Source organism: Ictidomys tridecemlineatus, chromosome 8 (assembly GCF_052094955.1).
Source record: "Ictidomys tridecemlineatus isolate mIctTri1 chromosome 8, mIctTri1.hap1, whole genome shotgun sequence".
Classification (NCBI taxonomy): Eukaryota; Metazoa; Chordata; class Mammalia; order Rodentia; family Sciuridae; genus Ictidomys; species Ictidomys tridecemlineatus.
In genome coordinates this window covers 124,782,725-124,805,099 of record NC_135484.1, presented here as the reverse complement: position 1 = coordinate 124,805,099, position 22,375 = coordinate 124,782,725, and the positions used below count along the sequence as shown (strand labels likewise).

General features: G+C 46.2%; 2 protein-coding genes across 7 annotated transcripts in view; one reads left to right on the top strand and one right to left on the bottom strand.

Annotated features, from left to right (window-relative positions):
- Positions 1-22,375, bottom strand: part of Gabbr1 (gamma-aminobutyric acid type B receptor subunit 1) — a 30,048-nt gene that overhangs the window by 3,987 nt on the left and 3,686 nt on the right. For 4 of the 6 annotated variants that reach the window (XM_078020412.1, XM_078020411.1, XM_078020414.1 and 1 more), the window contains 18 exons: positions 22,208-22,228; positions 20,647-20,807; positions 17,252-17,386; positions 16,698-16,868; positions 15,572-15,673; positions 15,218-15,283; positions 14,445-14,636; positions 8,817-9,059; positions 8,127-8,190; positions 6,064-6,141; positions 4,628-4,778; positions 4,009-4,141; positions 2,575-2,691; positions 2,376-2,483; positions 2,125-2,218; positions 1,280-1,407; positions 381-509; positions 11-154 (listed from right to left, as the gene is read on the bottom strand). In XM_078020412.1, the coding sequence (XP_077876538.1) occupies positions 11-154; positions 381-509; positions 1,280-1,407; positions 2,125-2,218; positions 2,376-2,483; positions 2,575-2,691; positions 4,009-4,141; positions 4,628-4,778; positions 6,064-6,141; positions 8,127-8,190; positions 8,817-9,059; positions 14,445-14,636; positions 15,218-15,283; positions 15,572-15,673; positions 16,698-16,868; positions 17,252-17,386; positions 20,647-20,807; positions 22,208-22,228 (2,237 nt within the window). The remainder of the gene's footprint in view (positions 1-10; positions 155-380; positions 510-1,279; positions 1,408-2,124; positions 2,219-2,375; positions 2,484-2,574; positions 2,692-4,008; positions 4,142-4,627; positions 4,779-6,063; positions 6,142-8,126; positions 8,191-8,816; positions 9,060-14,444; positions 14,637-15,217; positions 15,284-15,571; positions 15,674-16,697; positions 16,869-17,251; positions 17,387-20,646; positions 20,808-22,207; positions 22,229-22,375) is intronic. The other 2 variants (XM_078020413.1, XM_078020415.1) reach the window with 2 other exon arrangements.
- Positions 20,972-22,375, top strand: part of Mog (myelin oligodendrocyte glycoprotein) — a 40,616-nt gene continuing 39,212 nt past the window's right edge. Inside the window, exon 1 of the mRNA XM_040282251.2 lies at positions 20,972-22,054. Coding sequence (XP_040138185.2) covers positions 22,012-22,054 — 43 coding nt within the window. The 5' untranslated portion in view covers positions 20,972-22,011. The remainder of the gene's footprint in view (positions 22,055-22,375) is intronic.

Genomic DNA, 22,375 nt, shown 5'->3' with positions numbered 1-22,375 from the left:
ATCCATATACCTCAGCAATGATCTTTTCCAGTTCACGGTTTTCCTTCTCCAACAGGCGGGACTTCTCCTCCTCATTGTTGTTAGTAGATGACCCTGTCTTCATGGTGTCCTGTGCCTCAGACTGCCATTCCCCTCGGGTGATAAGCCTGCGCATCTGAGGGCAAATGTTTGGGCATGGGATGGCGGAGCAGGGGCTGTGTCCGTGATCAGAGGGTGGTGGGTAGGAGTAGGAAGGAATGAACAAAAGAGGAACAAGCTAGACCCAATACAAGGGAAGGAGTGGGAGAAGGGTGCAGGGAAGGGCAGGGAACAGAGTCCTAGGAAAAAAGGATATAAGGGGCATGGGACTAGAGAGGGCAGGAGAAGAGTCAGAAAATCACCTTGGGCACAAAGAGCACAACCAGAGTAATATAGGAAGAGAACACGATGGCAAGAGAAGCGAAGGCAAAGGCTGCATCCTGTTGGCTGGACAGAATCATGGTGACAGGGGCAGTGATGAGGCACAGGACCTGGGGATCAGAACATATGTAAAGAGACTCAGATCTGCAGGCTCAGATGGGATCTACTAGAGTCTTCTTCCCTCAGGAAGGATCCTATGAGGATGAGATCCTGGTGAATTTTCCATAAATCCAGAATCATTCTCAACTCTAGATTAACAAAAATGCCAAAGCACAGTGGTACATGCCGGTAATCCTAGCAACTCCAGAGGCAGAGGCAGGAGAATTACATGTTTAAGGCCAGTCTCAGCAACTCAGCAAGACACTGTCTCAAAATTAAAAAAAATAAAGAAAGAAAAAGGGTTGGGGATGTGGCTCCATGGTAAAAAGCACCCCTGGGTTAAATCCCCAGTTCCAAAAAATAAAAAAAGAAAATTCAAGTTAAAATTTTAAAAATGCCAAATAAACTGCACCAAACAAGTCCTCAACTCTAGGTTAACCTCTCTAACAGAAACTCCCAGGATCTCTCTGCACCCATTCAGTCAGTCCCTAGGGACTCCTGGGGAGGAATAGTGTACTCAGATTTCATCCCATGAAACACAGACAAGCAATTTAACATCTCTGCTTGTTTCCTCACCTATATATCTATTTCACTGGGTAGATGCAAGAAAATTAATGACATAATATCGATACTTAGCTTTGTAAATCAAACATAAGCAAACTTTTCAACACCTCCACACAGTGATACCAGAAATGGTGCCTGATTCTCCCTAGGCCACCACATCTCAGTTACCATCCATGGTCATCATACAAGATCAATGCCAGGTATCCAGGGAGCTTACCGCCACATTGTAGATGGCCATGCCAACAGCCCTGTGATCGTTGATCTTCTCAGTGGACACGCTCTTGGTTTCATAAGCCAAAAAGATTCCCAGCAGCAGCAGTAACCCCTTGTAACCATAGAAAATACCTAGGATAGCAGGAAAGGGTCACCTGGGCATCAAGGACCTTCATGCTACTCACTCAATCTTTGTCCTCTCTCTTTGCCCATCACTCACTAATGCTCCTTCTTGGAGCCTCTCAATGGAAAGGGAGATCTCCTCTCCAGTCTAGCTACTTTGACCTAGCAAGCACTCCCTGTGATGAATGGACACATTTCACACCAGAAAATGGTGCTCATCAATATCTGTCAGTCAGGCAAAAGCCTGATTGGCCAGCAGGAAATGGGCCAGATTAGGCCATATATAAAGTCTCACCCCTTTCTCTCCAGGGGGAAGATGGCTTTCCAGGCTAAGGGCATATTTACCAAGTGTGGTTACAGATCAAAGAAACGTTAATAAGGCCAAGGGGAGCCTAAATCCATGCATGACCTCACAATCCTGGTCTTACTTGAAGGAGGTGACCAAATACAGATGGGGGTCAAGCCAGGGGATGGGGTTATCTCCACTGATAAAGAACAGAAGTTCTTCTTCATCCCTGCTTTGTATCCTAAGCTCTTCACAGCAAAGACCAACTCTCCACCATTCTCAAAAACAATTAGCACAATAACAAAGAGAAGAACAGTAAAATTGGTTGACAAGCTCTCTGTCTCTTCTCCCAAAGACACTTTTCCCTTCAAACCTAATGTCCTTGCCCATTCCTCCTGCTTCTGCTGCAATTTGCCCTCCTCTCCTCCACATTCACACACCAAGCCATGTATTCATCTTCTTGGAGCTGCAGTGCTCCAGCTGGGGCAGAATAGAGACGTCAATGTCTTCCTTTGGTTCCTCCTTGGCAAAAGTCTAGGGGAGAAAAGGGACCACAAGGAAGATGGATGGTTGCCCTCCTCCCCTACACTCTCCATGTGTAGCTTTGTCCCTCAAAAATACACACAACCTTGGGGACACTGACAGACAGGGGCTCAGCCTCCTGACCCCAATACCTCCTCTCAAGTGGTACCTCAATGGTCCTGTGCAAGGGGTCCACGATCTGCCAGATGGCAAGAGTAAGGATATCCATGCCCACCAGCAGGCCCACTGTGGCATACAGCTTCCAGGGCTCCAGAGTCTGAGCAAACATTCAGAGAAGGCAGGTCAGGAGAAATTCTCTAAGCTCCTAGAGCCAAGGAGCAAAGGTTGGAGACTGAGAAGCAGCTCACCTTCCTCCACTCCTTCTTTTCCTCCTTCTTTGTGAAGACTGTATGGACCCACCAGATCTTGGTGAACATGGAGCCATAGCCCAGACTAAAGCCCAGGCCTAGGAGCCAGAGGCGGGCCTAGAAAGGGAGAGAGGGCTCAGACAGAAGGGGGCAGAGTAGGAGGTAGGGCTTTGGTGAGGATGTTCAGGGCTGTAGGAGGGAGTGTGGGCAGTGAGCAGATGACAAAGCAGGTAGGATGCAGTCACCAAGTAATGAGGTGTGTGGGGAAAAGAGCACAGGGCAGGTCTCCCTATTCCTACCATCCCTCTCATCCATCTTATAACTTCTCCACAACCAGAGCAATTTCACTAAAATTACTTGATTATTCCCCAGTGCCTACAGGTGACAGCCTAAACACCTTCAGGTGTGACAAGAACCTTTCACAACATGATCCCATCCACCTGTCTGGACTCATCTCCCAGGCCCTCACCTACTGCATGCTCTAGCCACAATGACCTACTAGTACTCTCCTATCTACTCTCTTTTATATCTTTTTATATCTTTGTCATGTGACCACATGACATTCTCTGTCCCCACAATAACCTTCCTTTATTTCTCCAGCAGGGAAATCTCATGCAGGGTTCAATACACAAAGGCCACCACCTTCATGAGGCCCACCCAGCCACTCTGACAGTAAGCTGCTTCCCTTCTTTGCTCCCACAGCACATTCTGCAGATTCCTATTCCTGTACCTCTCCTACTGCACTGCAGCTAGTTGTCTCCCTTTCTGGCTGCACTCTGATTCTACTGGGAACAGATAATTCCTGATGAACTGCATACATGTGAGTGCAGATGCCATGTGCATAGTACGTGATCAGTTCAGGAAAGGGAGCAGAGGAAAGCAAGAATTCGGATAGGCAGAATCAGGGGGAAGCGTGGGTGTTTCCTGCAGCATAATAGAGAACCACTCAAATATCATTGTTGAAGCCAGCCTTGTCCCACAGCCTCAGAATCTTTCATATACTTAAAAGCCCCAGAGGCCCTCCTCCCTGTGTGATGGCACCCCTCCCCACCAGCTCTCTTAGCTGACAACTTAGATTCTGCTTTCATTTTTCTAAACCTCAACAAAGGCTCCCACAGGAAGCCCACAGTTCTGGTACTCAGCCCCCACACCACAGACGAGCCACAATTCTTCTTTGTGCAGACCCCCTTCCTTGGTCCTCAGTACCTCCCTCCTCCTGGTACTAGCAGGTGAACTGCAGAATGGAAAAGGTCTAGAGGCCCAGAGAGAAGGGACAGAGCCAGACAGAGACCAGAGGGGTGATGCTAAGAGGAAGCAACAGGGACAAGAGTCAGGGAAAGATAAGAAGAAGGAAAGGCAGGGAAGTATACATGGTGGAAGGTGCTCCTGAGAGGGGTGGGAAACCACATTCTGCAAGGTATATGCCCTCCTCACCTGACAGACAAAAGGGAACTGGTTTCTCCCGATGTGGTAACCATCCAGACCAAGGGGAAAGACAGCAGCTAACGCCAGTGAGCAGCCCACAGCAGTCAGATTGTTCAGGTTGGGCTGGGAGTTCTGGATATAACTAGGGCAGAGGCAGAGAGGGTGGGAGAGGAAGAGAGCAGAATTACCCCTCTTCTCCAAGGAAGCTCAGCCCTCCAAATGTCATACAATAGCATGACCTCAACTCCAGGGCCGTAGGACTACCAAAAGAAAGGTGGCAGTCTTGAGAGACAATGAGCTGGCTCATGGGGCTGAAGATGGAGCTGTAGAGGGCTCCCCTAGCACAGGGCCCTCTCAGAAATACAATCTATTGCTCTAGAGGCCGACATTGTGTTACCTAGCCCCAGAGGAGTTTGTTTTGTTTCCTTTCTTCCAGTTGGCTGCTTTGGATCAAGGGTGGGGGTTATACCTTGATCCCCCTCTTGCAATCTCAGTAAGTCCAAATAGAACCTTCTATAACAGATGGTTTTATAATAAACTCAGGTTTTAGTCTCACTCCCTCTAAGGAGCATGATCATTACCTTGGAGAGGCAGACAGGACAAGGATCATGGGAAAAGAGAAACTTACCGGACATGGGAGTTGTAGATGTTAAAGGACAAACAGACCACAGCAAGGACAATGCCCAGGCTGGAGAGAACGGAGACGGAGATAAAGAGTTTCTGTGACAGGAAGCGGAATGTCTTGATGACCAGGGTCTGGTCAGCTGGAGGGGACCCTCCTGCATGCACAGGGAGGAAAAGGGTAAAGAAGAGATAATGGAAAGGGGTGAAGGACAAGGATGCCTGCAGAGGACTTAAGGCCCTCATACTCTGCACAGGTGTGACTGGCAGAATGAATGCTCACAGTCACTGGGGCCCTTGGGGAGCAACCAAAATAAATGAAAAAGATATAGTGAATGCTGGGGCATTTCACCAAAATCGTAGAGTCTTGTTTTGTTATAATTTGTTCTTCCTGCTTCTCTGTTTTTCTTGTAGCAAACAGCAAAGGAAAATGGGAGAGGAAAGAAGGGGCTAGCTAGCTGAGAAATAAACTTATGAGATCTCTTATCACCAAGTCAAAAGCTGCAAAAGACATTTACTCCGTGAGAAAGCTAAAAGGACCTCAAATATCTAATTTGGCCTTCTAACCTTAGGCAAAACAAACAAAAAAGAAACTAGTCTGAAATCTTAACCCTGGCAGAATGATATTCCCTAAAGCGTTTTTCAGTTATTATTAAGGGGAAGTTCAAATTTGTCAGAGTTCACCAAAAAACCTAATTGTAATTTGCTTAATTAAAAAAAAAAAAAACCTAATTTAGGCCATGCAGCATTTATGGCAGTACAGAACACTGTCCTAAATTCAAATTTTATTAAAAGAAAAAAAAAAAACTGAACTCTAGCAGTGCTGGGAACAAGTAGGTTTTGTTGGGCAGAGCCAGGTAGCAGCTGCTACCTTCAACAGGTACTAACCCCCCTTCTTTTAGCAGTTGGTGCTTCTTTTTGCCCACCTCCAGGATCTTTCAATTTCTTATCATTTAGCCCACCAAGTACACTATCAATAATTCCTCACTTTCCTCTTTTTTAAAAGTACATTGTAGCAGATGACAATGATCTGAGGTTTTATGTCCTCTCCTATAGTTTAAGTAATGTTTTCCTGACAGAGACAATGAGACAGCTCGAGGCTTAAAGTAGCTGGTTCAGATATATCAAGGCACCAGGACATCTGGAAACCAAATGGAGTTTCCATTTCCCACTCCCTGCCCGCCCCCTGCCTCTAATCCCCAGTTTCCCCAGCAGTGTGCTATTAAAAATAGTACTACCCACCTCCTAGTCCCTCTCCAAATACACCAATCTCCTCTCCTCTCTTGGAGGTTATATTTGCTCTCTCTTAATCCCTGCCTGTGGCCCCTCTCCCTGCCATATTTCAACCCTATGGAACCCACCACCCCACCCTCATTCAAATGCATGACCATTCTCCTCAATTATTCAGAGGGATTAAAAGAAAATATATAGGAGAGCACTTACCAATCCACTTATCTGTTTTGGACCAGGAAAGATCATCCTTGGTGCTGTCATAGTAGCCAATCTTTTTGTAGCTCCCACCTGAGCAAATAACAAGAGGAGTGGCCATTGATAGGTAAAAAGCCATGCTGGGTATTGCTAACTTCCCACACTCCTAAAGCTGATTTTCTTAACTGCATGTGACACTATCTTTACCTAAGCAACTAAAGGACACCTGGAAGGACACAGAAGTTGCTTGAAACAATCTCACAAGCAATATAAGAGCTGGGGTTGTAGCTCAGCGGTAGAGCGCTTGCCTCACACACATGAGGCCCTGGGTTCAATCCTCAGCACCACATAAAAATAAATAAATAAATAAAAATAAAAACATTGTGTCCATCTACAACTAAAACTAAAAAAAAAAAAAAAAAGGCAATATAAGGTGGTAGCTGGGTGCAGTGGTGCATGCCTATAGTCCCCACAACTTAGGAGGCTGAGGCAGGAGGATGGATAGTTCAAGGCCAGCTGGGTAACTAAGCAAGGCTCTATATCAAAATATAAAATAAAATGGGTTGGAATGTAGCTCAATAGTGGAGCGCACCTGGGTATAAAACCTAGTACAGAAAAGGAAAAAAAAAAAAGTGATTCCTAAGGCACTTGAATTAACATCTTATATGTTTAAAACTCTTCATTGAGGAAGGCGCCACAGTACGTCTGCCACCTATTCCACTGCCTCACAGCTCTCTCAGCAAGATGTCTCTCACTCTGATTCTGGCTTGGAAAGCTTTAAACATATTTCCGTTTATTCTCTCATGATGGACAGAATCACAGAATCTGTTTTCCCAGTGGCCTTCATTTTAATTTTAGAAATTTCTCTCCCGTTGGCTTGGGTTCTAATTCCTTGGATAAGTTACATCTGCCTCTTAAAGAGCCACTATGTGAAATTCGGTCACTCCTAAGATTTCTGTTCTAAAACTGTCCCAGTTAACATAACTTTTCTTTCGAAAGCCAATTCACACGGCTTTCACCAATGAATCCATTCCCTCTTGTCTTGGATACAAAGAAAAGCTGAGAGAATGTGGGAGTTCGGGAGGAAGGAAGAAAGAAACTTTTCACAGAAGGCCAAGAAATAGCTCTCTTGTCCATCCCATAAAAGGCTGCAAGTAAGAAGGAACTGAAAAATTAACTCACCAAAGTTCTTCAAATACTTAAGTATGCTAAGTTATAAGAAAATTCAATCCAGAAAGGTCAAACTACAGAAAATTAGGAATGATAGTTACCTAGCAAGAAAATTCAATGCATTCCCTTTAAAAAACTAGCAGGTTTCCTAGATTCAGCTTTCCTTGCATCTTTGAGGAGGCACTGACAGCTCCTACAGGTCTCAGAAGGGAAATTTTGTTTTCTTTTTTTCTTCATGTACTGAGGATTAAACCCAGGGCCTCAAGCATGCTAGGCTCTACAACTGACTTATATTCCCAGCCTTTCAAAAAAATTTTACTTTGAGACAAAGAGTCTTGCTAAGTTGCCTAGGCTGGCCTCAAACCTGCAATCCTCCTGCCTCAGCCTCCAGAATAGCTAGGATTACAGGGGTACACCACCACACCTATTGGAAGGCAAACTTCTGAGACTGAAAGAATAGAGAAACGCTGCTTTTAATTTACATGCCCTTAAAGAACACAACTCAGCAAGAAACCCAACTCTATTTAAGTCAGGGTGGGGAACCAAGAATTGAACTCAGGGGCACTTGGCCACTGAACCACATTCCCAGATCTATTTTATATTTTATTTAGAGATAGGGTCTCATTAAGTTGCTTAACATCTTGCTTTGCTGAGGCTGGCTTTGAACTCGTGATTCTCCTGCCTCAGCCTCCCGAGCCGCTGGGATTACAGGCATGTACCACTGTGCCCAGCCCTCCCTAAGCTTTTTATTAATGTTATTTAAAAGCTTGATGAACACAGTTGAAAGAGAAAGGCAAGAGAGGAGGCACCAGGCAATCTCGTGATGTCTTGAGTATTCTTCCAAGTAGGGACCTGGCCCAGTCCCAGCCTCCGCCACCACCACCCTGCACCTCCACCCCCATGCTCACCCTGTAGCTGCTCGATAAGTGTCCATGCCATTCGGGAGCCACTGGCATCAAACACCACATGGCCCTGAGGGGGAGAAACATGTGGAGGAAGCAAAGGGGATAAAAGCAGGAGTGAAAAGAGAACATCAGGGACTTTCTGACTCCTTCTGTTTTTGATGTAATTGAGCTTCTGAATGAATACTATTTATGGCATTTGCCTGCATATAGGACATACCCCAGATGCCCATACCCTAGATTTTAGAAATATTATTCTTTTGAGAAGAAGCTTCACCCGTGAGATTTGAATGGGAAAAATCCCCAGACAGAACACCAGGAGACCTGGCTTCCAGCTGTGTGGCCTGAGCAAGTCACCAAATCCCATTGGGCATTTATTTTCTCACTTTAAAAGGCACAAGGAGATAAACTTTTGGGTTGTTTCTTCTTTTAAAAATCCTACAGTTCTCATCTGACTCATAAATACCTGGACTTGTCTGAAAGAAATGAGAGGAAGGGTTGAAAAATATACAGTCTTATTCTTTTGTAGTCTTTTGTGGGATTTTCTGGTTTGGGGATCCCCACCCCCCGCCTCTAAGACTAACTTCTGCAGAGAAGTAACTGAGAAAGATGGGGAATGTATGCTTCTAAAGGAGCCTCTAAGGGGGTGTCTGTCGATGCGAGTACAGGGGAGCATGAAAGAGGCTCGTAACTTACAGAGACACCCTCAAAGGACGAGGAGTTCATTGCCCGGTAAATTTGGTCGGTAATGGTTTGGTTGTTGTAGTTGAAGTCCTCCAGGCGCACACCCGAACGGCCACCTCCTCCAGATGTCTTGTTCAGGGCCAATGCCAAGGCCCAGATGGCATCATAGGCCAGCGGTGCTTCCTGGAAGCCACCTGTCTCTTCAGGGTGTCTTTTGAGTCGCTTGGTTAGTTTCTCCACAAACTCCTGGGATGTCTGGGGAGAGAAGAACAAGAGAAAAGGATTGGAATGTGTGTGGGTGCAGGGGGAGGGGACCATCCAATTTTGGCTCAAACACTTCGACTTGAGCGGATGGTTTGTGTTCATGTTGTCAGATGAAGCATATGTACATTCAAAATCTCTAACTATGCCCATGTGTCTGTCTTAGGTTTGAAGCAACTAGACTAGAGCAGAGATTAGCTGAGCCCAATGGTCTTAGTGTGTACAGCTGCTAGCTCAGAACTACAAACAGAGAAGTCTGATGAATAAACACTCTGGTAATGAGTGGCAAAGGAGAAAAAGTAGACATAGAGTAAAGGAAAAAACACAGATATTGCAATGAAGAGTTGTGACACTGATGTCCTCTCATCCTTCAGACTCTCAGTAGAGCTGACCCCGGATCTAACAGCTCCTCCAACACTGAAAGTTCCTAGAAAAGGCAACACCCACAGCCTTTGTCACTCTGCTTATCAACCCGGAAGATTTTTCTTCAGTGTGTTAACTTCTTGCCATTCTAGTTGCCTTTTAGAGATTTTCCAAAAAACTGAGAACTGCAGAAATATCCTTCACACTCTGTGTGTATGTGGTGCTGAAGATCAAACCAAGGGCCTCATGCATGCTAGACACCCTCTGCCACTAAGCCACATCCCCAGTCCTGCCCTTTACACTTCCGAAGTCCATCATTCAATCCTACTCACACCACTTCTCAACACTCAATATTTTCCAAGAAAGCTGAAAAGAATGATAGTTCCTTTAACTCTTACACAACAGATCAAGAGACCTGACTTTGCATACTTGATTGTAACCCCATTTGGTTTAATAACCACAGATGGTTAACTTGAAACTACCTTCTGTATAATGGAGAAAATCTCATCTTCCTTTCCTCACCTCCCAAAAAGACACAAGCAAAGGCTCAGCAACAACTTGCTTGCAAGGCACAAATAATACACAGCAACACTACACAAATGACTATTTGAATTTGGAATGTATTAACAGAAGGAAGGAAGGAATAGATGAATAAAGAATACACAAATGTTCTCCATGACATGACCACATTTTTTTTTTTCTATTCAACTTTCTTGAAACAGCCTGAGATTTGAAGACACACATGGGCTCAGGCTCTACTACTTCTGAGAACAGAACCAAGTTTTATTTCTTTTTCTTAGCACCATAATGTACAAACAATAAATGTACATTAAATTAGGATAGTGAAAATAACTGTGCATGATACTATAAAGATAGAAGCATGCCATTATACATTTTTTCAAACCCACAGAATATACACCACCAAGAACGAACACTTCTGTAAACTATGGACTTTGGATGACTACAATGTGCCAGGTTAATCAACTGTAACAAATGTACCATTCTGGTGGGGTCTGCTGCTAATGTGGGAGGCTTTGCCCATGTAGAGGTATACAGAAACTCTCTAAGCTCAATTTTTCCTCACACTTCAACACTGCCCACTATATAAGATTGAAACCTTAGAATTACCATTGACTCTTCCAAATCACCAAAACCTCTTTCTTCTTTTATTGAGGTGTTTCATTAGTATCATCCCTCTCTACATAGGATGATGATGATGATGATGATGATGATGATGGCAGTGGCTAACATTATGGTGTCCTCACTGTATGCCAGGCACTTTTCTAAGGCACACATGTCAATGTATTTGATCCTCAAACCATTCAGTGAGGAAGATATCCCTATTTTGTGAAAAAGGAAAGTAAAACACAGAAGCTAGCCTAAAGTTATACTGCCAGTAAGTGGCAGAGCTAAGACTCAAACCCAGGTAGTCTGGCACCAAAGTCTTATTTATTAATGCAATACTGGGGATTGAACCTTGGCATAAAGTGCTCTACCCATGAGCTTCACCTTCAGCTCTTTAAAAATTTTTATTTTGAGACAAAGTCTCACTAAATTGCCTTGTCTGGCCTTGAACTTGCAATCCTTCTGACTCAGCCTTCTGAATAACAAAGTCTACACTTTAACCATCTACCCATACTCCTTCTATACACTGAAATGCCTCTCTCCAAGAGCACCTGCTCAAAGACAACAGCTAAACTGAGACTTTCTGAGTAGTCCTTCAGCTTCTAGGTCTATCTAATCCTCAGTTCAAAGTAAAGATTACATCAGAAAATCTCCCAGATGGGAAGGGATTAATCTGCTCAGCATGATACTATCCCCTGCCCAGACCTTCAAACTCTCAGCTCACCCCAGGTCACTACCTCTAACACTCCTGGCCAAAGGGAGCACTGGTGTCCCTATTACTAAAACAATGAAAAAACAATCTTTCCCCTTTCAATCAGCAAAGATATGGTTATTAATTTCCAAAAAGAAATTTTACTGTGCTGCTGAGAAAAACTGAACAACAAAAGTTCCACAATTCACAGAAATCAGTGAATTAACCAAGTGCAAATTTATGATCTTCATTTTTTTTTAATATTTATTTTTTAGTTCTCGGCGGACACAACATCTTTGTTTGTATGTGGTGCTGAGGATCGAACCCAGGCCACATGCATGTCAGGCGAGCCCTCTACCACTTGAGCCACATCCCCAGCCCTGATCTTCATTTTTAATAAACAGCTCTGTCTGGTTGGCTCCACGTGTGAAAATGGATGCTTGACAGTGATCTGTGTGTCCTGAGGTAGGTTTTTAGTTTGTTTTGTACCCAGGTCTGATGAGATCTCCTTCCCAATCAGGATAAATTCACAATCTCATCTCAAAGGTATGCCACCTCCCATCTTCCCCTCTAGATCATAGCTACATTTCTCCAAAACCATTCTAATTCACTCTCCATTTCTTTATATTGTACCTAAAGATTCTTTCTCTATATCATGATTTCTCAATCTCCACACTGTTGGCAATTTAGACAGAACAGCTTTGCTGTCAGTGTTGAGCTGCGCATTTTAGAATATCTTTTTTCCAGTACTGAGGAATAAACCCAGAGATACTCTGCCACTGAGCTACATCCCACCCCTTTTTATTTTTTTGAGACATGGTCCAAGTTGTGCAGGCTAACTTGCAATCCTCCTGCCTAAAACTTGCAATCCTCCTGCCTCATCGTCCCAAGTAGCTGGGATTACTGGTGTGTACCACCATGCACAGCTCACATTACAGAATGTTTAGAAGCATCCTTCGTCTATACCCATTAGACACTATGAGCAGCTATCCTTCAGGGAAGCCCTCACTCCTAGTTGTATCAATCAAAAGTATCCCCAGACATTTCCAACCTCTGATTAAAAACTACTACCCTAATAGTGGTAAAAGTGTGATTTCCAAAGAAGTAACATCAGCATTTCTGGGAACTTGTTAAAAATATAAATTCTCAGGCCCTACTCCAGATCTTCTAGGGAAAACAACTCAGAACTTCTAGGGAAACAGCTTAGTGGTCTGTGTACTAACTACCTTTGTAGGTAGTTCTTTGGAAACTAAAGTTTGGGAAATACTGATTTAAACAAATGTGAGGCCATTCTGTGGAGTGAAAGCAACTCAGCTTCTTTTCTAAGTCTCTATAGCTCTGTCCTGCTTGTTTCAATCCTAGCTTCTGATTCACTTCTCTTGGTGCTATTTGATTCCCGAGTCAGTTGTTAGGGCTGCTTCTATTCCTCTATTGAAAAATCTTGGCTTCTCTACTTGGTATTTTAGCCCGGTGTCACTAGAAGCCCTATGGTCTAGAAGGCAGGCACCATCTTCCTCTAGAGACCAGGAGCCAGAAAGAGATCTTCTAACATCCTACTCCAAAGCTCAAGTGTCCCTCTATATCTGTGAACAATTCTTGGCTTTCTGTCTGCCTGCTCTAGCTTCCTGCTATGAGACAGCAGCCATTATTGGCAGGTCCTGGGCTCAGGGTACCAGTCTTCCCATCTTCAGCAACCAGCACCACTAATTCCTCAGTTCTGGAGGATGACTCGCCTTTCCAGTACTCTATAGGGAGGTGAACCTCCAGAATTTTTTCACTCTATTTTTCAAATAAGATACATTAAACATAGAATCCCCTTTAGAATATCCCAGAATAGAGTCTATGATCAGAGTCCATGAGGCAGTTCACCATTCATCATAATTCACTGACACAACCAACTTCCTAAATTATTATTTCTCCTGTGCTCAAAAATTACCATCAGCTGAACAGTGCTAGCACAAAAAAATACAAGATTTCAGTCAGGCTTCATGCTTACCCATAGAAGTGATGAGAGCAGTTTGGAATTAGATTCAATTAGAAGCCAGTTCCAGCAGGACAACTCAATAGCTGCATGGAACAAGTCACTAAATTTCTCTGAGTCTTAATTTTCTGGTATATAAGATGCAAATAATAAATATACATCAGAATATTGTTTAAAATCTGATTTTAAGGGGCTGGCATTGTGGCTCAGAAGTAGAGCACTCACGTAGCACATAAAAGGCCCTGGGTTCTATCTTCAGCAGCACATAAAAATAAATAAATAAAATAAAGGTACTGTGTCCAACTACAACTAAAACATAAATATTAAAAAAAAATCTGATTTTAAATTCCTAGTTTACCAAATAAAATCAATTGCTAGTAAAACTCCTTTAAATAAACACTTTGAGGATTTTACCATCATTAGTTCACCCCTAGCCTTCTCTGCAAAACAGGCATTATATACCTAAGGGTGTACCTGATATAATAAGTAGACATGCTGGTTACCCCATTGAGCTCACTAGGATTTCTGTGCTTAAGATGTCGTGCTGAGCAGCAGTGAAGCTCTTCCCCCTCCCCCACACCCACACCCACATCCACACCCACTTGTGCTCCCACCTGCAAGGCTGCCCCAGCCCTCCCAAGTCAGGCAATGTGCTTCTAGTTCCAACTCTGTCACTAACCAGTTATCTGGAACTAAATGATTTAGTCATTTTTACATCTAAAATTCTAAAAAAAGAATCATTAAAAAAAAAAATTAGAATCCAAGCTAATTTCATCATGAGTGAATATTAAGTAACTCTAAGATACTAATGTAAGTCACCAAAAAAAAAAAAATAAAATGCATTTCTGCCGAGGAACAGTGCTTTGGTAAAGGTGTGCTTGCATATACAAGCGTCTATATTATCATTAACGCCTCTCCCTCATTTGACTTCACACCAACTGCTCCTTGTTTCCATGGTAACAGCCCTTCCACTCATCAGGGGCCTACTGAACATACCACTCTATCATTTCTCTCCCTCCCTCTCTCCCTCTCTCCCTCTCTCCTACCCAAGAAAAGTCACAACAGAGGTAGAATCCACAGGAGACATGATGCTAACAAGCTCAGAGTGGGCACAGACCCCTTTCTCTTCATAAGTTCAAACTCTACACCCTCCCCCTCCCCTCAGAAGCTCCCTCACCCACTCCTCCCAGGTACCAGCCTCTATGCCCCACAGTCTCACCATGTTAGAAATGCTTCGGGTATTGGCAGGGTTCAGCATGACAATCTCAGTGGTGATGTGGCCCTCTACTGCCTCGGTCATCTCATCCACTGTGCAATTGATTGACGGATCATAGATTTTGAACCAATTGTCAGCATACCACCCAATGAGGAACCAGACATACTTCTTCCCAAAGAGACGTTCCTTGTACACCTGCACACAAAGAAGAAGGCTGGGGTACAGTTTAGGGCTTTTTTTGGGGGGAGTGGGGGTGGCTGTTGTTTTTTGTATTATTTCAATGGTAGCTATTCAGCCTCTTAGAAATTATAGAAGAGCAATAGAATAAGTAAAAGAAATGTACAAGTCTTAGGGCTGGGGCATGTCTCAGTGGTAGAGTGCTTGTCTAGAAATCCACAAGTCTAACAATGATAGAAAAGTCTCAATAACACCTCCTCCCAACTTCCAAGTTCTTCCCCAGACCCTCTATTTCTGAGTAGCCTTTCCAGTCAAATCAGAAGAGATGGCATTCATGGACTACTCAGGAAATTAAAAAAAAAAAAAAAAAAGGGGGAGGAAAATTAAATATAACATGTGTGCAGGGAGAGGTGGTATGTGCAATTTGTGTGTGTGTGGAGAAGGGATAAAGTCAGAGCCAACAGATAGAGACATCATATTAATCATCACCTCAGATCATTTGCTATTAATTTCAGCAAAGGTACAGTGAGGAGACTCTAGGAGAACACCAAAGCAAGAAGCCCACCCAATCTCCCTCCCTCTTCAGATTCCAACTCCACCTCACAAAAAACTTTCCGGGCTTCGGTCTCATAAAAAAGTCCCACGATGATTCGGGCATCTTGGCGCTATAAAATGGAGACAGAAACAGAGCTCCTGAGGGACACCTAGGAGCGCCTGAGGGGCTAAGCTAGGCGCTTTCACAGCTTTGATTTCCCATCCCAGAGTGCTTAGTGCAGAGTAATGTTCAATGGGCAGTGGATAAATGTCAGCTGGAAGATGGAGCTAAATCTCCCCAGGAGACACTGCTGCCTCACACAATCAGTCAGTCCCCGCCTGACTCTCCTTTCCAGTAGACCTTGGTTCTCCAACCCAGCCCCTCCACAGGCCTAGCCCACCACTCCTGGCCAACCCACCTTCAGGTTTTTGACAGGCACGGCTGGATCTGAGAAGAAGCTCTGGCGGAAAGTTATCTCAATTCCAGCCTCCTTCACTCTTTCCTCTAGGTCATCCAGAGTCTTGGGTGGGAACAAGAAATGAATAAGAAAAACATGGGGCATGCGATGGGATAAAGCAGAGATGTTAACTGCCTTAACTGGGGACTGAAATCTCAAGAGTGACAGAGCAGTGTTCTGAAACTTCCTCCAACATCTCTGTTCCCCAAAGCTAGAAGAGTTCAAAGGAAAGCATCTGCAGTCTTAGAAGGTGGCTTCCCAAGTGGAACGGCACATGATGAGCCCTTCCTCAGGTCTGTGTCTGAAGGAAGCCACTCCACTGACCTCACTCCTACCACTCACCCTACTTCTACCCCTAAGGGGAAAACAGAAGAACCCAAAAAAGACCAAGAGGCAGGTAAGCAGACAAACTAAAGGATCAGAGAACAGCCTGAGTCACTGAGAAAAAGTGAGGAAGGAGGATTAAAGGGCCACTGAACATTCGAGTGGGTGGAGGACCCAAAGAATACAATAGAAGGGAGGGAGCAGACTGCTTTCTTTGGATGTGAAGCCTTGAATTTCTTCTTTATTTCCACAGATTTCATGAGGCTCCTTCAACCTCTATGTCTATGGGCATTTCTCTACCAGGCCTGTGTCTCTTGTCTGTCTGTATCTACCTCTCGCTCTGTGCCCCATCCCCCTCCCAACCAGTAGCTCCACCTCTCTGTCCCCTTTCTCACACACACCCAGTGTCTTTATAATCTACTACATTCCTGGGTTCCTATTTTATATTCCTTCTCTCCACTTGACTCAATTTGGGATTGAACCTACTTTAACAGAACTGAGAGTCATTTTGAGCCTATCTGTCTGGGGAATACAGCACCAAAAGGAAAAAGAATCATAATATCAAAAAGATGGAGAGGATCCCAAAAACTCAACTCACTCATTCCCTTAGCTACAGAAAGTACATGCACTTAACCCACTTGGAATGGGTTCTCTTTCAATAAACAACCATGATCTTCCCCCACAATGAATGCTGTGTCACATCTCTCTCCACAGGACTTTGAGTCGAATGCCCCCTTTTACTTTCTCCCCCATCCCTCCTCACCGAAGTGAAGACCTCCGTAGTCTGCTGAATGGTGGCAATCTTCTTCCAGCCCCACTTTTCAAAAAGTTTCACTCGGGTAGGATTGTGGAGAGTGGCTGATGGATGTGTTCGGAAGAATGTGGGGAAACGCTGCCGGTTTGACAGGGCTGGTGAACTGGAGCCATAGGAAAGCTAAGGGGACAAGGAGAGTGGACTCCACTGAGGGCTACTAAGAATTCCTTTGATCCCTTCCTTGCCTTTAGAGTTTTCTCCTCCACTCTCTCCAAACCTCCTCACTTTTGTCCTAGGAAAAGTGATTCTCAAAGACCCACACACTCCTCACAATTAGGATGCTCCTTCACTCATCTAACTACCCAGTTCCTTCTGAGATCAGCTTAAGTAGGGTTAAGCACTGCTGCTGGGAGGCCAACCAGCTCAGGTCTGCAGAGGGTTCTGGATCCTGGAAGTGGGTCCCTCCCTCAATCCTCTTAAAACCCAAACCTACAATCCTCCCTTAGTACAGCCCAAAAGGAAACCACCCCCACACCCCTTCTGACCCCCACACCCTTGCTTACCACAATGAGGTTCCACATCCTGGCAGCCTCAGCCACAAGCGTGGAGACAGAGCTGCAGCCGGGCATGAGGATGATCTTGATGGGATCATTGTAGAGCAGTTCATACAAGTACTTGGTGGCTTGGCCTGGGTCACACTGAGTGAGGAAGGAAGGGTTGGGGAGCTCCTCAGGGCTCTTAACCTTCTATTTCAACTGTCTTATCTTTCTTGGACAACCTAGTTCCTTCTTCAATTACCCACTTTCATCACTATTACCATATTCTTCTCCCTGACATCTCTTCTTGTCACGTTTCTTGCTTCTCCTCTTTCAATTACCTCTATTCTTTGTCTTCCATCTGGCACTGAATCCCTCTCCTCTCCTGCATACCCCTATATCAGTATTCATGGATATGTATCTTTTCTCCTTTAGTTCATCCGCTGACATCCCCAAGTCCACCTCTCCTGTCACCCCTGCCCTTCACCCCATGTTTCTATGTTCCAAACATCTCTGAGAAGAAAAGTCTGCAGGAACACAAATTCTCTCCAGGATCCCAGACAGCTTCCTCAAAAATCATATTATGAAATTTCTTCCTTCACCTCTAAGAATTCCCTCTTTTCTCCTTCATTTTTTTTCCTCCATCTTTTCAGGGCTAGTGATAAGTAAACAAGAGAGAACAGGAACAAGACCAGTAGGGGGTCTGCTCAGCTCGCCCATCCCCTCCTGCTGGGCCTTGACAATTGACAGGTCCATTTGAAAAAAAAAAAAACACTCAGGGGTGGAAGTAGGAAAGAATCTAAGATGAGGAAAGAACAGGGAGAATAAATAGAATGGAACTCTCAAGAATAAATGATTTCAGGGGTGTCTAAAAGAGAGGCATGGCACTGGGTAAAGTAAGTAATGCAGAAAGCTAGAGAGGAAAGGGAGGCTGGGAGGAGTGGCAATGGGGGGGAGGGAGAGACAGTCATGGGTCTCCCACTGCCTATTCCCCTCCTGCTGAAATGTGACATTTCAGAAGCTGCAGGAGACCCAAAAGAAGTGGAGAATAAATGGCAGCCAGTGGGGAGCCGGGGAAGAGGGGAAACAGACAGGAGACATAGGCAACTGGGGAGGGTGAACTGGGGGGTACTAGTAGAAAGGAAATAAAGAAAGCTCCCTAGAGCCTGCTCACTCCCCACTGAGGCCTGACATTTGGGACACAGTGGGAAGTTAGAGTCCAGAGAGCCAGGGGAGCCAGGGGAAGGTGGTGGAAGCTAGAGAACACTGAGCCCTGATGCCCACCCCACCTTCACCCCCTGCTCAGGGTATTGCTCAACTGCTTTGAAGACTTTCTCTTCATGTCTCCCATTTGGGCATCTCAGTATATCTTTACTATTCTGGGGTCCAAATATCCTGAATTTTCTCAGCATCTATTATTCCAGATCCTGCCCCCAGCTTCTCCAAAGCCTCCTCAGTGCCCCTCTACTTCCTGTCTGAAGAAATGGTTAATAAGAACATGTGGACATCATGGCAGATCCCCTCTCCATGAAGTTCTCCCTCTTCCTATTGCTCTTGCAAGGATCTGGACTTGCAGGCAGAAAAGAGGCACATTCTAGTGGACACATTCCAGTTTCTGCCTTCTCATCCCCTCCTTTTATGCCTCTGCTAACTTCTCTAGTTGCCTTATCCTGGGTCCCCCAGCTGCTCCCCAACACTTCAGGGAATCACCTATCATGATGGGTAAATTCAAGCTCACAGACAGGCCTCCCCTACTTCCTTGTGATGCCCCCTCATAAAGCCTGTCCCCATCTCTCCCAATCTTTTCCCCCCACACTCATACCCCTGCCCCTGACCAATAACTCTCAAAAAGTCTCCCAAGTCTGACCCCTCCGATAGATGTGACCCTCTATTTCTCTTCATGCCTTCCCTACCCTAATACCTAATTCTTTTCCTGAACCTTGCTGCTCTTTCCATAGGCATCCTAGTGTTAGCTACAACTCAAGCAGAATTTCTGTTGGTAAAAATGTAGAAAATTCTTGGGATTCCTCCCTGACCCAGGAGTTAGCATCTGTATTTTTAACAACCCCTCTGGTGATTCTTATGTACACTGACATTTGAGAAATACAGAGAAGGTAACAGTCCAAAAGGATTTTAAGCTCTGTCTCCAAATGCCTACCAATCCTTATGCTCTCCTCTCCTCAAGCACCCTGCCTGCAGCCCCACTTCTATCCCCTTTCCTTTTCCCCCACTTACTTTAGATATATATTGATGTTCTAGAGAATGGATATAAATCCTCAGCACACTCCAAGTGTAAAATCCCCAAATCTTCACCCACTGTACCCTACCTCCCTAACCTAGTCCCTTAAATCTCTGGAGCCACATGTCAGAGAAATTTAGGGGGATCCCAAATTTCCTTCCTTCTCTGTGTCATACCTTCTCCATTACCCAATTATTCATGTAGGGGAGAGGGAAGGTAAAGAAATCTTATCAGAGATCATCCCTAACACCCCTGGACCCAAATTTCCTTCCTTCCCCCTCTTCCTTCTCTCTCCTCTCTAACCCTACATCTCATATCTAAAGGCCATAATGCTAAAAGAGAAGATAAAATCAGGACCCCCATGCTCCACAAGATACCCCAGGATTCCTCACTATCCCCATCCTTCCCCTTTGCCCCCCTCCCCCACTCCTTTCTTTTCTGTTCTTTCCTCTCCCTGTATTAGGCATTCCTCTCCATCACCATGTTATGGTGGGGGCTCCTCATGTGAACCCCTAATTCAATTTATCCTCCAGTGTCTCTGTCCACCTCTAAACCATTATCCTTCCCCAATAGGTATAAGCCATACATTCTCACAGTCCAGGAATCTTCAATAGGACTGGGGATGGAGGGATAAGGAGTCAGGTAGGGCTAGAAGCTACCTTCCTGTTTGTTTTTATAAATAAACTAGAGCTCTCAAGTCCCTCAAAATTTTCTCATTCTCTCCCTATTCCTTCCATCCTTAACATACGCCACACTTACCTTGTTACCATGGTAAATGTAAACCCCTGATACAGCTCACTACCTCTGACATTCCCTCCTGCCCCCAACCCAGTCCAGGGTTAGTTTACTCCCTCAGAAGGCCAGTATCAGCTAGGACCCTAAACCCATCACCAGTTTTCTCAACACCCCTGTACTTTCATGAGTCTCCCACTGCAGAGCAAAGGGATTGTCTTACAGCGTGATTAACTATGATTAACCATCTTGAACCCCCAGACCCTCATCTTGAACCTCCAGCCCCTGCTATTCTCCCCAAGCTCCTGCACTTCCAGTCCCTCTCCTGCTAGTCACACAAGGGAGGGGTTTGCCTCGCAATCTCAAAGCGACTCAGACTCAGGCGCTAACACAGCTGGCCCCCTGCCCCCCTAAGCCCCCACCTCTCACCCACTCCCTTGTCGGGTGCTACCTTGCTGTCGTGGTGGATGAGCTTGAGCTCATAGTCCGGCAGGATGTCCCTGCGGCTATTCACGTCCTCCAGCGCCATCTCCACCGCGGGCTGGCAGGCCTGGCCCCCTGGCCAGCCCCCGCTCATGGGAAACAGCGCCCCGATGTACACTGCGCGCCGTTCTGAGGAGGGGTGCGGGGGGACCCTCGGGTGAGGCCGTGGGAGATGAGAGGAATGAGAGGCCCACACTGGAGCCACCCCAGCTGCCATCACCACCAGGAGAGGCAGTGGCCACCCCACTAGGGAAGAGGGGGCCCCAGGACCCATGGCAGGGAGGGGGCGGGGGTGGCAGCTTGGAGAGCTGGGAGGAGCTCAGGGGGGACACTTTTTCTGGGGAGGGCTGCTGAGGGGGTGTCTGGCAGGCACCTCCATCCCCGGTTTTGTGGGGAGGAGGGGGCTAGGGCCCCCCGGGAAGCAGGGAAGGTGGGCTTCCTACTCCTGCCACCGCTACCGCCACCGCGGACTCTCCTCGCGGACTGACTGACCGAGGGAGGGGAGGAGGAGGGAGATGTGGGGCTGGGAGGGGGCTCTGACGTCACGAGCAAGCGGCACGGCAGTGGTGGGGGGGCAGGAGATGGGGCGGGGAGGAAGGGGGCGGGGATGAAAGCAAGCTCGAGGTGGGAACCACAGCCAGAAAGGAGGGGAGGGTTAGGGAAAGAGGGTGCAACCTCTCGAGGTATAGGGATGGATGGAGAGATGGAAAGGGAGAGGTCCACCCACCCAAGGGGATATTAGTGGGAGGAGAAAAGAGGAGATGGAGCTTGCCAGGAGGGCAGGGTGGGCGGAGGGAGCAAAGGGAGAGAGGCTGAAGCAGCGAGAGGAATGGGGAAGGGAAGGAGAATGGGACAGGACAGAAAAGGGGCTGGCGTCCGAGATCTGAAAGGAGGATATGAACTGAGGGTGCTGAGAGAGGGGTAGAGGTGGGAAGAGTTTTGAAGAGAGAAATGGGTTAGGAAGGGAAGACTGGTATAGGGGGCAGTGTTGGGGATAGAGGAAGGGAACATGGGGCAAGTAGATGAGAAAGGGTGATGGGAGGCAGAACTGAGAATAAAGAGGAGTATAGGAAGGAAAGAATTGGGGGAAGCGTGAGAGGCCCTGGCCAGGGTTGGAGGTGGGTGAAATGGGCTGATGGAGTCCATCAGGTGAAATCCTAAAAAGGGGGCAAGCAGGAAAAGGTTCCAGAGAAGGTCGGAAGGAACCCCGTGGGGAAGAAGAGGTGGAAACTCAGGTTCGCAGCACGCTGCCGCCCCCTGCCGGGGCTCTGCCATTTGGCCAAGAAGCATCTGGGAGGAGGTGGAGCCCAGGGAAGTGCAGCCAAGCACGGAGATGGGAGGGACCGCGGAAAACCGGGACTGGAGGCAGGAAACAGGTAGGGAAAGAAGGGGACGGTCGCAAAGGGTGGGTGGGGGGATGTGGGTGAAGGAGGACATCCATAGCCTAGGGGCAGAACTCCTGCTGGTGGAAGGTGAAGACTTAAGGGTAAAGGGATAGCGGTGCACGCGATTAGGGTTTCTGATCTCACCTGAGTGTGGCGTTCGATTCACTGGCAGCAGGAAAGACCGGGATCAGAGAAGAGTTACCATTGGCGCCCAGCTTCCCAGGCTTGATCCCCAGCCCCCTCCCACACCTCTCCATGCCGAAGATGGGGGAGGGCAGAAGCCTGCGATTCTGAGGGGAGGGTGCCTGGGGA